Below are 17,632 nucleotides of genomic sequence, written 5' to 3'. Positions count from 1 at the left end.
AATTTGACAAAAAGTGCAAAGGGAAAAAGCAGTGAGGAAAATTGTTTCCTGTGTTTTAACTTATTGCATCGACTCTAGTAATTTCAAATTGACTTAGTATTTATTCATTTAACATATATAAGGTTGTTTTTTTTTATTTCAAAATATTTTTTGCCGCTGTTCTAGGTACTCACTAGATTCTCCTGAAGTACCCACAGGCTATAGTAACAGCCCATTGTAATGACACAACTGATTAGCCAATCTTTTTTGAGCTGTGCATCAGCAGAGGTCAGGAACAGGATATTCTTATGTAACCCTTCTGCCAGGCCAAGTTGATAGCAGCAAGGGCCAGGTTCAGGACACAGGGGTTCTCTCTCATCAAAACAAATGCAAAACTGGCTCGAGCCCCCACCCAGTGACCAGGGAAAATCTTACACACCCCCTGGGCGCCTCAAAGAGGCAATACTTCCTCTCTCGCAAGCACAGAGTCTTGGTGTAGTAGAGAATCTTTAATAACATGAGGTAAACGACATCAGCATTAAATTGGGGAAACACCACAACTAGTGTTCATTAACCAAACCATGAGCAAAGACCCACCCCAGAAAAATTTGGCCACATCCTTTCCCTCGGGTTCTTGAGTCCCAGAACCCAAACGTCTCTTGAGTCCAGCAATCCACAAATCACCCAAAGTCCAAAAAGTCCAGCCCCAGAGTTCAAAAGTTCATCTGCAGAGTGTTACTCCCCAGTCTGGCTAAAATGTGCCTGTGTGTGGGGGAAAGAGGTAAGGGGCACCTTATGTGTCCTGAAGCTGACTGCCCCACAGGGCTCTGCTCTGCTACGCTGTCTCACGAACGGCTCCGCTCCACCACGACCGGCTCCGCTCTGCACAGCTCGCCGTCTCACGAACAGCTCTGCTCAGCTCGCCGTCTCATGAACACACCGCTGTCTCACGAACAGCTCCGCTCTACCACGACCGGCTCCCCTCAGCTCGCCGTCTCACGAACAAACCGCTGTCTCACGAACAGCTCCACTCCACCACAACCGGCTCCGCTCTGCACAGCTCGCTGTCTCACGAACAGCTCTGCTCACCCCACCGTCTCACGAACAGCACCGCTGCACACTAGATCTTCCGGCTCCCCACTACTTGACACAGCGCTCAGTGATTTCAGCTCTCAGTGATTTCAGCTCGTAGTAGTGGGAGCCTTAGTGCTGGTACACCCTAAGGCCAAAGTGAATGCAGCACAGTACCTGTAACAAGACTCTTAACAGACCCAAAATTAGCTCTGACATTCCACAGTGGAGAGAGACAAAGGTGCAATTGGTGCTTCAGGCCCTCACAAAGGGGCCTACACCACCAGGCACTAATACCTGTCTCAAGTCTCTCTCAGTTCACAGAGTTTTGGAACCCATGTCCCTTGCCTAGCGAGTGCTACTCAGTTGATGTTGAGTCCCTCCATCATAACAAAAGGCCAAGTACAGTTCCAAGCACAGTTCCCATAATCAGGGTAATAACAATTTATTCTTCCTGCCCCAATAACAGAGACACTGGGGATCCCACAACAGCCAAAGTGACCATTTGGGCAGTTATGGCCTCATTCTAGGCGGAGTGGGTGTGCCTATGCAAATGAGATCAGCCCCTGAAGTTCTTTTCCACAACTTGCCACACCTCACCACCAGATTTCAGGGTGGAGCCCACCCTGACTCTGCTTACACTTATCTTCTGTAAATATAAGAAATTTGAAAAGTATCCTGTTAAAATCCAGACACAAACAGGTCACATTCAGGAGCGTTAAGGCGTAAACAGATTAGGTGCCCTTTATAATTAAAAAGCAGGCAGACTAGAAGATTACCTTTCAATAGTGGTGAAGGAAATGTCTTCACTTTTTTTCTTGATTTGAATATAATTTAGCGAGGAAAAATAAATCACTTAAAATTGTAAATGACAAATTTTTCTTCAAACATTATTTGTCTGCTATTTAACAAGTAAAACATATCACAACAAATAGACTTTGTTGAACTCAGGCTGCTTTTTCCCTGGATAGTCCACTTATGAAAAAAAACACTCTAGCTCATTATCACAAACTCTGAAATAAACAAGTTGTGACTTCAAGCGTAGGACAAACAAACAGACTGAAACTTCAGCTGAAGTGAATAGGTGCTTTAGATATGTTTTGGATATGTATTCCATATCTTATTTCACATACTTCCTGTGACTTTAATATGTGTATATTTTTGTTGATATTCTGCTTTTGGACTCAACAGAAATGCTGGGACATTTAGGGAGATGTTCAAGTGTGCATTTAGCCATATTTCTTGTATGGATATCCATCCAATATGCATCTAGTTTGCATGTGCATCTGTTTGTGTAGGAAATATGAGCACGACATAGGTCAGATCTGATATTTGGTAGAATTAAACATTTAAAACATGCAGATATTTTATTTTAATTTTCTCTGTCCCAACAGCTCTGGGTGTCCGCAGATCCACTTATTAAAAACAAAGAAAATACAAATTAACTTAATGTCAACAAGATCCTCTAAACCAAACAAAACCAATGTCATTCTCTCCTCTGTTCATACAACCAGTTTCCTCAGAACAAGCCATGGTCTTGCCCTCGAAGTGAAAAAATAAAAGTTCTGTCAAACCAAGGAGGAGAGTTAAGTTCCAGAGCCAACAGTTCTCCAGTGGGAGTGCTTCTCTTCCACTTCCTGGACAAATTCAACTCAAACCAATTAGCTTGGTTTCAATATAATCTTGAATGCCTGGTTATAACACAAGAACAGAGGCAGTCTGTAAGATAGAGAAAAACATATGTATATATTGTATTTTTGAACATACTGCATTTTACATAGTTGGCTAGTAATTGCTAACTATTGAAACTTTAGTTAGAGCATGAAACAAATGTTAGGGAACTTGATTTTTGCTTAATATGCTTCCTGATTTTTGAATTGTGATAGTACTATTTAAATACCATTACAAACTGCATTTCTGAATGGCCTAAAACAAGGAAGTAAAAGTAATCTTGGTCAGTTAATGATAGACTTAGTTAAATCGCTACACTTGTGATGCTTACCCTTTACTAATTTCTGCTCCTCTATGTTGTTCATTGTTGACTCACAGTGAGTGATATTTTTGGAGATATTGATATAATTGGCTAAATAACACTGGTGCATGCTATTATACAATTTCTTGCCACTTTACCTCTATCCTGACCTGGGAAAATCTAGCTATTCCACTTCTGACTCTTGCTCAACTGCAGGCTGCTGATTGTGGGTGATCTTGCTCAGGTGAGACCAGAGAATTGAATGTTCATTTTGACTTAAGATGGACAAATCCTATTCTTCAAAGGTCAAGGGTGGGATTTTCAAAAGTGCTGAGGGGAATTAGGCACTCAACTGACCTAGGTGTTGTGTTATATTTTTAAAAAACCACCCTGTGATTGCATCCATACTTTTGACTGTACACGGATACATGTGCACTTCTTGTGCCACAACCCCTCTATTGTTCACACCTGAAGCCTGGAAGCATGTTCTTGAAGGACAGTCTAGTGCACAAAAGCTACCACGGATGAAGGGTGTCTCTATATACACATCTCTGCTGTGGTATGGCCCTGTACCCATTCTACAGTGTCGTGTGCACAGGAGAAAAGGGTGTATACCAGGGCACTTATCATAGCCCTCCAGGGCCATTCCCACAATACACTTTGCTGCCTGACCCTTACCCAAGGGTATAAATGTCCCTGACACCTTCCACACACCGCAATGATAGTAACAGCCAATGCTGAGCACTTCAAAACAGTTTTCTGTTGATCAGTACAGGTGATTGTGAATCATGGTTTGAGAGCAGCCTTTTGGTCTCTAAAGCATGCACAGGTGCTCATCAATGTGTGGTTTAGAGTAGATTGTCCTCCACGACTTCATCTTGGTCAGCAGGAACATTCATCTGCACCGGGAGATTTCATGGAGACTACATTCCGTCCTAGTGCCAGGAGCATATAAAGTAGCTCAGGCTCCTTTACCAGAGAGTGAAGGACTCCCAACAGCCTCCCTGGGAGGGGATTTAGCACATGCCCATGCTACGGTGAGCTGGACTGGGTGCTTTCCAGAGTGGCAACTACAGAGCCTGAAGTGACTAGCCTCATCATATGTCAGGACACTGATAAGAGACAGGACAAGGAGACATCAGGGACTTCAGGAATTCCCAGAGGAAGTGCCAGGAGACATGGAGGAAGAGGAGCATCTAAAACTGCATCTCTACCCAGAAGACTCAGTGGAAAAAGACCCTTTGGAAGAGTCTGAAAACCCAGAGCTGCTGCAGGAACCAAAATCTGATATTTGTGCGTTTTTTTACAATGGATCCCCATTTCCCCAACAATATCCCCTCTTGCTCCGCTGCTACCCCCACCACAGCCTGGCCTCCATGATGCTCCACCCTCTCTCTATCCCAACATGATCCCAGAGCAACACAGGGCTGCAATTAAATGATTTCAGTGGAATCCCATGAACCAATGTAAAGCATTGAGCAGACACGAGCAGTCATGCTTCTGTCTGTGGATTTCTAAACCAGCACTGACAGTGGTGGTCCCCAGGCCATGCAAAAAGAGGTGATGGGAAGTGGGGGCTGAGAGAGGGAAGGAGCAGATTTTAAAAGGGCTCGGGTGGGGAGAAAGACCAGTTTCATGGCACTTATGGTTGTGCAAAGATCCAGCACCACCTCTCTCCCAGCTCCTATCTTTCCTTTCCCTTATGAATGGAAACCATGCGGAAGTGGGTGAGGTTCATTGGTGATTTGTATGGGGGCCAATATAGGTCTGGAAAGGGAACCATTTGGTTTTCTGAAGAACGTCAGAGCGGCCCATTCTCCCTGTGACCATTTAAAATGTTTTGTACCTCTCCTAGTCTCTGTTGTCTGTCCCCTTCCCATGCTGAGCCACTCTGCAGAATCTGAGAGAAATGGGGGAGGGTGAAATATCTACTTTGGGGGTTGCACAAACACAATGCCAGGTCTCTTCGCAGTGGAGAGGAAACTGATTTGCAGTGTTAACCAAAAGGGTCAGGGAAAATTCAGCAAATATACTCTTCTGGAATCACTCCGTTTCCGTGTATGTTTCAGTGCTGTTCACTGGACACAAGGGCCGGACTTCCTGTCAATGGAGGGCAGATTATGGGGTAGGTGGACAATTTTCTGTGGTTTTCTGTTCCATTTCCATGGGAACGCAAAATGCTAGTTTAGAATACAGTCTGTTTCCTCTCAAATTGCTGAATTATGCTTATTGGATTCGGTGGCAATTTGAGCAGAAATTCAAGCTAGTTCTTCAGGTCTGTAGCAGCAAGGCTCCCCAAAGCCCCGCACTCAGAATACATAGTGGGGTCACCATTAACAGAAACATCTCTCTGGCATATGTGGCCAGAGGTCCTCCACAGTGCTGGAAAATCATTTCTATTTTGCGTTCTGGGACGTTCAAAACTGCTATGGTCAACTTTTAAAGACGAAAAAGGTGACTGGTAATGTTATCCCTGAAGGAACTGAACCACACCCCAACAGGCCTCTTGGTGCACTGTGAGCATTAGAACATTTTAACAAAAGTATTGTAGGAAACCATTCCGTTGGTACGACAGAAGCAGCACCGCAGAGATAGCCGAGGAAGATGCAAAAGGACCCTGGAAGACCTGCTTCTTGGCATAGACAGAAAGAGTCAAGAGCAGTTCAACTTTCTTAGAGCAAGGGAGGAACGGGGTCTTAAGAAGGACGAGGCATTTCTGCAAATGGAGAGACAGCACACAGGCAGTGGGAGGATGCACAGAGGGAATGGGATCATGCAGTCCTCAGTCCAGCTGGTGGCAGAATGCGTTAAGGGCCCACCCGCCACTATGGTTGCTGCTTCTCTCCAGGAATAAGAACCACCTTCTCTACTTACTCCTTCAGCTGCCACCCAGAATCCCACCACCACTGTAATGGGGAGGAGCATGCCCAACAAAACATTCTCCACGGGCATCCAAACTCCCTCACAGGGGAATCCTCCAGTCCAGAGCATCCAGGAGAAGAACAATGAGCCCAATCCTATCTTGTAGCCCAGCCTGTGTTCTGACCTCAAGCCCACGCAGGATATATCCCCAGTTGTCCCCCGGCACAATATTCTGCATTCACTTCCCTCCACCTCCTCTTGTCAGTCTGAGAGGCAAGGAAAAGGCAAGGTGGTGTCCATAGACATCCGTGTTTGCCCACTTCTCAGAGAATTTGACTTCTTTTTGGTTCATTTGTTCCTGTTAAAAACATTTTAACTCTGTTTGATGAATGTTTGTGTGTAAATAAAAGTTACTGTGCACTCCACTTGTATGTGCACCACCTTTTCTGAGAATGATCAGTGTGATACCTCTCACATGTTTGGGATGGGATGGCAGAATTCACGGCACATTATTGTGAATTCTTAGAAGTCTGTTGCAATTGAAATGTAAACAATCTAATCTTTCCGACATGCCCTCTTCTCTGCACCCTCCTGGGCCGTGAATTTGCTAATTTGTTGGGTTTTTTTTAAGGGGGTTCATGACAGTGAAATAACTGTCGCTGTCCAAAGCACCAGAATGAAAAACAGAAAACAGGTTAACTGAAATGTCTTTGTGGCTTTGTTAACAATTTATGTGATAATACAGACAAGGGAAACAAAACTACATTAGCATTGAAGATATCGGACACTGAACGTATTTTTATAATTCCTTTTTTCCCCTTCCACCACCACCAAACACTCGCCATGGAAAACCATGGGAGTAATCCTGCATAGCTCTTGATAAGTGCTGTGAGCAAAACATTGTGAGGAAGGAATGTGTGAAATCCCTCTCAAAACCACCCAACTTTTAAAAATTACTTTAACAATGCTTAAAGGCTCCCCATAAAGCTACCAGACACAGAGCAGTTACCATAAACCTTGCTCAATGCCACGCTCAAAGGGTGTTAAAACTCTGCTCAGCACAAAACCACAGCCAAAGGTGTTAACCTTGAGGGCCCTTCTCCAATTGTTTGCTTTCAGTTAACATTTTAATGATAACTGCAGGGGATTGAAACCCACCATGGTGTCTAGCAATAAAAGTATGTGGCGAGAATATGTGTAGGATGACGAGGAGATGAGACTTGATGTAGAGCCATTTTTATTAAAAAGAAAAAAAATCTTTCAGTGACTTTAATGTTTTCTCTTTGTGTTGCATTGCTTATTTTTTATTTTTATGTTTTTAATTGTTGTTGGAAGAACATTATAGCTGAACCGAAAATCATTTGATTTTAGCGTTTTGCTTCCGTATCACTGGTGTGTCAAATACAGTTCTTCATCATCAAATACTTGATGATTCAGAAAGGTTCATTCTATTTAAAAATGTGATTTCTTTTAAAATGTAATTAGTTGTATATGAAACAAGAAAGCCTTCTCACATTGTCTACTTGTAGAATAAAGTGCTGAGTAAATACCAGTTCAGAATTCTTTTAACTTTTCCCAAATAACCTTTGGGAGGTGCAATAAACTATTCCATTTTCAAGTCTCATTAGTTGCCTGCATGTATTTTGCCAATTAAAAGACCCATACTGTAGATTACTTTATAAGATCTCATGGGGTTAAAGCAAGTTTGATCCAGTTTCATTGCTGATTTAGGGGTGTAGTCAGACATTAAAGGCTTCTAGAGCTTCAAAACTAACAGCAGTAATTCCTGCATCTCGTATTGTAAAAAAATAGAAATATTCTTTCAGCATTCTTAAGCATTATATTTCATGTTCATAATTAGACAAGGACTTCTGCTATATATAAAATTTTACTAATAGAAGTTTTGATTGTTTGTTTATTTGTTAGACAAGTTTTCTAGATATCTAGGCAGATGTTTCAGAAACCTATTCCTGAACTGATATTTTTAAGTCTTTTCTATTAAATGTGATTCCTATTCTTAGGTTTCACTTGCACATCTCCCCCCCCCCCCCCCCCCCGGTAGAGACACAGCTTCTAATAATCCACCTGTATCATTTGTACCAAAGATGATTTCATCATCTTTTTATTTATTTATTTATTTTCTTGCACACAAACAAGATTTTTAAGATCAGATCCTTTAAGTAAATGGGGCTAAATAGTATTTACTTTTTGGAATCTGGCAAAATTCTCTAAATTTTTCAAGTCTGATTGAGGTAGGTGAAAGAAAACTTCAGATACTTTGTCCAAAGAAATAATGGATGTTCTCCAAACAACAAAGAGTTTGAGGTACAAATCTATGGAAGGAAATTAATGGAAATATTGCAGAATCTTGTAACACAGGAATGTTGCATAACTTTTTACATTAGAATATACAGTACCTCACATCTGTTTTCAGACTGGAATGCAATTTAGTGATTTCAGTTAATGTGACAGTGTACATGATTTAATATTAGCAAAGAGACTTATGTAGACCATCCCATAGTACATTCCCTAGTTAAGGAGGATTGAATATTTCTTGTTCCCTTTTAACTTTTTTAAAATCTTTCATTGTCATTAGAAAAGACCAGTATAGTGTCTACCAAATGAGCTAAGACAGTCAAATACAGAAGCTGAAATCCTCATTTCTGAAGACACCTGCACAAGTGTTCCCTCTAGAGACTGAGGGGGAAAATGCAAATGGCAGTTAATTTGCTAGAAGAAAGAAGCCTACATGGAGAAATCACAAAGAGTAGTCAACACTGAAAGACAGGAAAGTTTGAGTCCAGAGGTGGAATGGATATGATGAAAGGCAAAGCAAGCTTGAAGAAGGTGATAAGGAAGGAAATCACTTCTGGATCAATTCTATCTAGATATTAGAGATACTTCACTCTTGAGTAGGTGGATGATGATCAGACTAAAATATAGATGAGGACACAGAACCTGACGGGCTGTAAACGCAGGGTGAGTTAGAGGGCAAAAATAGGTATATTATCTTAACTAGTTACTTAATCGTAAAGAATATGACCTAAAGCTACGGTCTTTTATGAAGAAAATGCTGCCTCCCGTGTGCTAGCACAAGACAAGTCCAGAAAAAAAGGGGAAAAGGGTATCATGAAGTATTTCAGGGAAATTTCCACTTACTGCACACTACAAAGTGACATTTGATAGAACCAAGAACACGTTGTGGGGCATGCAAAGGGATGTGAAAAGTGGGCCAAACGATCCACTTAAATATCTGTCCACAGCAAAGCAAGAGTGAAGAAAGAAGGCTAACAACTGAGATTAATGTACAGATGCAACATTGATTTTTATAAAGAGGAAGGCCTTGGATTTATTTTACTATTTTTTTAAACTACAGATAAAAACCTAATGGCAACTAAACAAATGAAAATACAACAATCAGTGTTTGTTCCATAATTAGAGCCTTGGTTTTGTGAACTGATGGGGATTCACCAAGATGCATCATTAAATTGCTTCACGTTCTAGATATTTTAGAAGTCAAGCTTACAGCTCTCTACCCTAGCGGTACCACTGCTATCCCAGGACTGCTTAAAGGATCAAAGGCTTTCGCCTTCTCTCTGCCCATGTGGCTCTCACTGTGGGTGCTTCCTTGTTGCACTCATTTGTCATGGTTCTTGCTACCTAGTCACTTCTTGCAGAAGCAATAGCCTAAGTTTAATCTCTGAAAGTGTTTTTTTGTTTGTTCTTACTGATGGCAATTTCTCAGAAGAGTTTTTGATCTAACACTTTATCTGCTGATTTCTCTGTCCTCCTTTTGATCTCAGGACAGTATCCCTTCTCCCTGCTTTCAGTCAAGAAGTGGTAGCAAGAGCTGAGAAAAAATCAAGTATTACTAAGCCACCCATTGTTTTCAAAGTTTTAAAAATGCATACAGAGATTGAGGTTTATCACATGTAGCTATCAAATGTTTTTAAGTTTGGAGAGAGAGAAAAAATACAATTTTTTTAACCTTTGACTCCAGATACATGAATAGAAAATGCTGCATTTGTGCAAGGATGCCAGAGGTATAGCTGTTTTGTAAATCTAACTGCAAATTCTAACTTCTGTATGATTTAAATCTGAACTGCAGTGTTGCATTAACCTAGTTTCCTGCATTTCATAGTCTCTCTCTTTATATGACTGTAGGCTAACCTATAACCTTTAACTACAGTTCAGGTTATTTTTGTATAGTTCCAATACTGCTCAATCTTATTGAAGATATCTTAGAGAGCATAGTGATTCTGCTTATATCTGTAAAAGTCCTGAATTTATTTCTTGCATATTGCTTTCCCAACACATAATTTTTCATATATCTCCCCAAAAATACACTTACTGTATTTTTATTTTTTTTGTCCTTCACTACTATTGTCTTGAGGATCATTCGAATGGCATTAGTGCATTAATTCCATCTCTTGGTTGAAATAAAGGTGAAAGAACATGTGGTACTGACCCCAGTGTGTTCAGCCCAAGTGGTCAGGCTGTGTACTGGGGTTCTTCATGCATGGGCGACGAATTATCTCCCTCTTCCTCCTCCTCTTCCTCTTCATTCCTGAGGCTGGATCTGGCACTTCTCTGTAGTCAGTAATACAGATCTGAGTTTTCCTACCTCTAGCTCTTCTGCTGGAGCACATTTGTCTTCAGCCCCCTCCTGCATGACTGTATAGACTTCACAAATCAACCCTACCTCTGCACCTAGTGACTTCGAAACTGGTTAGACTGGTTAGCGGGGAAGGGAGCTGAATTTGTCTCTAAAGGAATACTATCTGGATACTTTATATTGCCTGGCTGATGAAAAGAGAACCTCTTCAACTTGGTAAGGAACCTGCCATTAAAGTCTGCCTAGTGGGGCTCTTTTACATGTAATATAGAAGAACCAAATTATTTTAGTTCACTATATTTAATTTGTGGTGTGTATTTGTGTGTGTGTGCATCCATGAGTCAAACCAGACAGTGTGGAAAGGAATAGTTACTTTATGAAGAGTTTATAATCTATGGGTTACATCATTTTACAAGGAGTCAATGCAAGTTCTGATCAACTCTATCTAAAGAAGAGCTCTTAGCTCAGACACTCTGCTTTCTTCCCCAGACCTGAAGGAAGAACTCTGTGTAGCTCAAAAATGTGTAGCTTCCACCAACAGAAGTTGGTCCAATAAAAGATATTGCCTCACCTACTTTGTGTCTCATAAATAGTAGAATTCTGTTTCTGTGTTAGAAGTTGAGGCATAAAATACAAATTATGGTATTTTACATGATTTGCATTTACTTAGTGGTCTTTCATGTGTCATTAAGCATGCATAAGATTAAATTTAATTATTTGCATTAAAATATGTATTTCAAAACATCATAAAAGCATAGTAATTCAGTAATTAACGTGGTAGATAATGACAGCCGTTCCATTCAAGCTCTCTGTATACAAGAGTTCACTGGTTTTGCTGATTTTCTCAGTTGTATTCGTTTTAGGACATTTACAGTCAAGGTATCCAAATGAACAGAAACCAGGCTTTATTTCATAGTCTGGAGGCAAGTTAGTATTACCAACACTTTGTAGCTGAAACAAAAGAGGCTACAATGCAAAAGCAAATACTTGTTATACACTTAATTAAAAGGTATAGCAGTCATTGAAAGTTTTAATGAAGGCAGCATTCACAAATTTGGATGCTCATCCAGCTCTCCATGAGGTCTAAAATGGAATGAGCTTGTCCAGCTCTCTCTGAGGTCTAAATTGGATTGAGAATCATGGAGTTTACCAAACTATACATGTTCCTAAAGAAATATATAATTTGCTAGGATTTTAAAACACATTTGAATCACATTAATGAGAATGTGAATAACTGTATGGATGTTTGTTAGGGGGTGAGGAGGGATAGTGGTGTTTACTTGGTATCTAAAAGCACTGCTGGAGATATTTTCATACCCTCAATTAAGAAAATGGGATAATTTGTTTTAATGGTAACATAGCCATGAAGATTACATTTGCTGTAAATAGTTTTAAAGGAATCGTTAAAGATGTCAAAGCTTTCAGCAACATTGATAAATTATTAAATGTAATGTATACTGTAGATCACAGAAGCAAAGAGTGAAATTCTTGAGGGAGACATTCCCCCGCCATGTTAATAAAATATACAGTGGCAGAGCAGCAGCCTTTGCTGAGGCTAGGCTTGGAAAGGTACCAGAGAGAGTCACTAAAAGTTGTAGTTTATGGTTCTTTATGTGGATCATGACAACAAACAAGGGTTAACTTGGACGTTTATAAAATAAAGGGGCAGATATATTTGTGCAAGTGTACAGTTGTAACCCAAGGCTTTGTGGATCAAAGCTAGCAATAAAGTACCATTTAGCTAACTTTCCAAAAAAAAGAAGAGATTTTGTTAAGGCATGCTCTGATAGCCAATGTTCTCTGTCTGTCTTAGCTGGTTAAACCTTCTAGAAATCTCTGGCCCACTCCAGTGAATTGCCTTCCCCACAGAAAATACTGTTCATGGAGGTCATTGGTGTCCTTAATTAAAAGCTTAATTGCTTTTGACATTGTGTAGACTTACTGCTAAAGATCATGCTTCTTTCCAAAGAAATCACTGTAATCGCATTGATTGAATGATTGAAATATCTCAAAATAACATTTCATTTACTTTTTAGTTTGGTCTGCTTTTTGTATTGTCACTTTTTAAGCACTGTCTTTCATGTTACTAGACACTTAAATTGAGTGGATTGTAACTCTGAAGAAAATTTCTAAGCTTCATCAACTGATATAAAGAGAGTAGTGCAGAAAGATATAAACGATAGCAATTCTCTTAACATCAAAATCCTTGGACTTTGAGCAGGCACTTTAATGAAAGGCTGAGCAAACAGAGACGCCTTTGAGCAGTTTAAGAGCCATTGAATGAAAGAGTATGGCTTTACTTTGCTGTAATCCTATTAGTGTAGGCCTCCATTGAAACAAGATTCTTCTATGGTTCAAAATTAAGTGGGTGGATTACAAAACACTGTTTCAGACATGTTCCTATCTGCTGTATGTATTCCAAGACCAAAAAGTGTTACTGTTTAGCTAAGATTGAAAGTATGCTTCTGTAACTTAAGGGACAAAAATATTACAGGGATGTTATAGTTATCCCAAAATGAAACTTTACAAATTCTGGAAATTAAAAATTAAGGTTACAGCTAAAAGAAATTCAAACATGGTAAGGTATGGAAATATACACTTAACTCCCCTGCTCAAGAACCTAAACTCTGTCCAGGAGTGTGTGCAACAACCATATGATTACAATTAAGGCATTTTACTAAATGTGACCCCAAAACTGTGAGAGAGAGCGAGAGAGAAATCAGTTTAATATAATCTGGGACCACAGCCAGTAAAATGCCTTAATTGTAATTTTATGGTTATAGCACACAGTACAGGGCAGAGCTAAGGTTGTTATATATATTTCTCCCTCTTGGCTGTCTGCAAGAGATGCAAGTAAAGTTTTCTCTTCCTTTTTCATCTAGATTCGTTTTTTTATTCTATGCAAAAAAATCCTAACTCCATATGTTGCTAAATTGTTTTATATAGCACTCCATACCTTAGTCCATCCCTTAATTGTTATTGTGACGCTGGCAGACCAGGTGCCAGGTCTTGCCAAGGCTATAGATATCAGCTGAGCACTGACCAATTCATACTGGGAACCAGACCAGCTCACTTGTACATTAGTATTATTCAAAATAGGTGTTAGACTTGTAAGAATGTGTTTAGACTCTATAAAACACTTGTAAATTGATGCATGCATTAATCGTACTTGGAATATCTGTATCCCGTGCTATAAAGTAATATATAATTTTTACTTTTATAAATTTTATCCCCTCCCCACCTATCAAGAAAAACTGAACAAACCATTTGTAGAACATCACATTACAAAGACTTGGTTAATCTCCTTCTCACAGCCGTAAGGGTGCTATGTGCAAGAAAGCCAATCCCTTCATCTTGAATGCTGGAAGAAGAAAATAAAACAAGGAAATAAAAAAAAAATGTTCATCCCTCTTTTGATGTTTGGACTCTGAAGACTGGAGCTAGGAAATAAAGCAGACATCCTCAGGATCAACCTGGGTTAGCCCTAAAAGACATTCAGTCATGACATATTACAACTGCCACCTTTTGGAACCATAGACTGTAATTCATTTGCATATATATGTTGCCTGCTTTAACTCTTAAATAATTCTTTTGTTTCTTTTTCCTAGTTAATCAATCCTTAGTTAGTTGGCTATAGGATTGGCTACAAGCATTGTCTTTCATGTGATATCTGAGGTACAAATTGATCAGGGGTAAGTCTCTTGGGACTGGAAGCAACCTGAATCTTTTCTGATCTTTAGTGTGTGGCAGCCAACTATCACTGAGTCCAGCTTGCCTGAGTGGTAAGATAGACAGACTGGAGTGTCCAAGGGGACTGTATGTGACTCCGTGGTAAGACTGTTATAGTGTTTCAGTTCACTTTTTTTACTGGATTGATGAAATCTAATTATAGAACATACAACCAGTTTGGGGTTTCTGCCCTGCTTTTTGACAGTGTGCCCTGAGGCTGACATTCATGGTCGTGAACCACTCCAAAAAGCATGACAATTATATCGTGGTAATAAATTCTATCCTTGGATTTGTATAACTGTGGCCAGACACACTGTTTTTAAAAAAAGTTTTCAGTTAACAATACATTTATTTGTCCCCAAATAAAAACAAATAGGTTTCTGTACTGTACCTGTGGACAGAGTTGTATTAATTAACTTTGTACCAGTTTGAGACTAAAACTATATATTTTCATCACTATCAGATTAACTCACTTGGTCCAAGACTCACTGAACCCAGTTTAAAGATGACAATATACCACTAAATCACAATAACCTATGATATTTGGCGATTTGTTAGTGTCAAGGTACTTTAAGAAATACTGGTTTTAGTCCAATTCACTTTTTCTTCATTGTTTGTTCCATTGAATGATTGGTGTAGTTAATTATAGATATCTGTCTAAACTAAAGTATTTAAAAATATCTTATATATATTATATGATCACTGACAGGAAATTGCAAAGGACACTAAATCACATTTGTCTTTCCTAGGAATCTGTCATAAGATGGAAATTTCAGTAAATAGGAAAAAAAATGCTATAACTTAGTGTATAAGAAAACACCAAGATACAAGTGTGGAGTTTCTATAGTTGACTAAGTATCCCTTCCCCATCCTCCCAACCCTCTTCCTCCTCTTGAATGGTTTCATATCTTTTTTTAAAAAAATGTTGTAATATATTGATGTGCAATGTCATACAGCATTTTTCTACATTTAACAACAGTTATAGTTCCTTAATAAATTGTTTTAAGTATAAAATTGTGCTGGATTCTGATGCACCAGAATATGGAGGACATCAGAGACTGGACCACAATACAGAATACTTCACTGAACAATATACACATAATTATCGATCTAATTCTCTTTTGGTAAGTAAAAGTTTTCATTCTGTTTTAATTATGTAACTTATTTCTCAAGCAATTTTGATATATTTGGAGTCATCAAAAACAAATGTAGATATACTGAAATTTTTGTTTGTTGGTGTTTTTTTGAGGGAGGATATTGAAGTCTTCCAAAATCAGTGTTTGCATGAAAACAATAGACTAAATTAAAGGCCACTGGTGATGGGTATGATTTGTTTTGATTTTCTCTTTGACATTCCACTTAAATTTGCTTGCACCTTCTTAGGACAAAATTATTGTTATATTCAAATATTCTTTGCAGAGAAAGAATGTGCATTTTAATGTGCATTTGAGTTATCACTTTGATAATCACCATATTCATTTGCTTCATTTTCATGTATGAATAACTTTGCATGCTTACCTTGTGATTAGAGATGGGTAGAAACTCTCATTTTTGCATTGCTGCTTCCCCACCACCACCCCTCTCCACAAATTTGGATCTGAGCAAATCATGTTTGCAAGAGGCTTTTACTTCCTTAGCTGGCATAAAAACTATGTAAGGTAGAATTGACATCAAACATTCCCACAAAATGGTTTGAGGGGGCTCCAGCTCTAGGCTGACGTAAGGGTTCCACACACTACCACAGATAGGGTCAGGTATATATTGTAATTTCTTTGAACCAAAACCTTCTATACTACTTCTGTCAGAAGCTGCCTTTCACCTTATCAGAATGTTTATTTTGAAAGCACAATCACTAGCCATATCTAAATCTGGAGAGTTTTTATTATTATTTATTTTGCCATTTTTCCATTCTGAGATTTTTGTTCCATCTACTAATGAAGCCTGACTGTGTATACAATACATTGTATAACCATTTTCTGCTCTTGAGCAGCGTATGTGAAGTGACTTGGTTGTCTTAGCCAAGTTTCTACTGGATATGTATCTACATTACAAAAAACTACAAACACAGCTGGCACTCTTGTTGAGTCTTAGTAGAAACTAAGATTTGAGAAGGCCTGGATATTATTACACTCACCATTGGAAGCGAGCCGTGTGGGTCAGGACTGAGCCACATTGGTTTGTCAGCATGAGGAAGTTTGTACTGTATCTCTCCATATTAGATGTATATCATCATATCACAGTGTAATAGATTCCACTGTATCACGTGAGTGCCAGTACTGTTTCTGCTGTGCCATATCTCTTCTGAAGTTAAATGGAGGCCTTCCGTTCCCAGGGCTGCCCCATCACGTTTTTTGAGCACTAAATTAATTTTGTAAATTGACAATGAAGAGCGTGTCATCGTTTTTGTGGGAATTATGTTTCTCAGCCGTTTTGCTTGCGGAAAAGTTCTTTTCACTTCATCATGTCTTTCGTCAGAGGATTGTGAAGACTTTTGTTAACAATTATTTAATATCTCAGGCTCATGGCACCCTTATGGTGCCGGTAAGTATTTCTATCGATTTTTACTGACAGGAAAAGTGAGGCACCAGGAAGTTGTGATTTTTCTCAAGGTTCCTTAACAACAGAGGGCTCCAGGAATTCTAGCTTCCAGACCTCTAGTCCCAACCCACTACTGTAACCATTGGTGAACATTAACTCTCTGCTACTAACTTGTTTATAATACTTACAAAATTGTTACCCTTAACTTGGAATGTAAATACTATTTTTAATTCTTATATGAGGAATGTGGCAAATGCAAAGCAGATATGTCCAGACATGAAATGGAAAGCTGGGACTTACTAAGAGTGCGTGGAAGAAAAGCATGCAAGGCATACATCAGTAGGCAAAAGAAGTTAATATTTTCTTTGAGAACGAGCTGTGGCATGGCAATGGCACATCAATGTCAGAATCCCAAGAGTGTGAGTCACCTCACTTTTTTATATCCCCCAGTGATCCAATTCACAGAGCAACTTGGATGGCAACCTCGTAAGAAGCCACCAGTTGGAGGTAAAGTGCCAGTAAAAGGAAACCAAGGTTAGGAAAGAGACGGAAAAAAACCAAGATGAAACGTTAGTACTTAAAATAGTTGAACCAGTATGGTAGCTAGAGCTTTCAATCCCTATTTTGAAATAAAGCCTGTGTAAATACCAATTTAGATCCCAATCCTTGGATAAACAGTCGTCTTTGGGGGGCATTATTACAAATGTAGTTAATATTTTCAAAGCTGACTAGGTTATTTCACCATAGAACTCTCATTGAAATTAATGAAAGCTGTACAGTTACCTTCTCCACTTGATGTTGACATTTTCAACTGTTTTTTACTGTTTGGTAATCATCTTGTCTTCTCAAGAAGATGCTTGAGAAGG

At 39.3% G+C, this 17,632-nt stretch overlaps 1 protein-coding gene across 1 annotated transcript in view; it reads left to right on the top strand.

The window, feature by feature from the left end:
• GBE1 (1,4-alpha-glucan branching enzyme 1) overlaps positions 1 to 17,632 on the top strand; it is a 319,711-nt gene that overhangs the window by 276,576 nt on the left and 25,503 nt on the right. Inside the window, exon 15 of the mRNA XM_084624305.1 lies at positions 15,235 to 15,352. Within this exon, the coding sequence (XP_084480431.1) occupies positions 15,235 to 15,352 (118 nt within the window). The remainder of the gene's footprint in view (positions 1 to 15,234; positions 15,353 to 17,632) is intronic.

The sequence above is a fragment of the Lepidochelys olivacea genome, assembly GCF_965140295.1.
Source record: "Lepidochelys olivacea isolate rLepOli2 genome assembly, chromosome: 1".
NCBI lineage: Eukaryota > Metazoa > Chordata > Testudines > Cheloniidae > Lepidochelys > Lepidochelys olivacea.
This window is presented reverse-complemented; position numbering and strand designations above follow the sequence as displayed.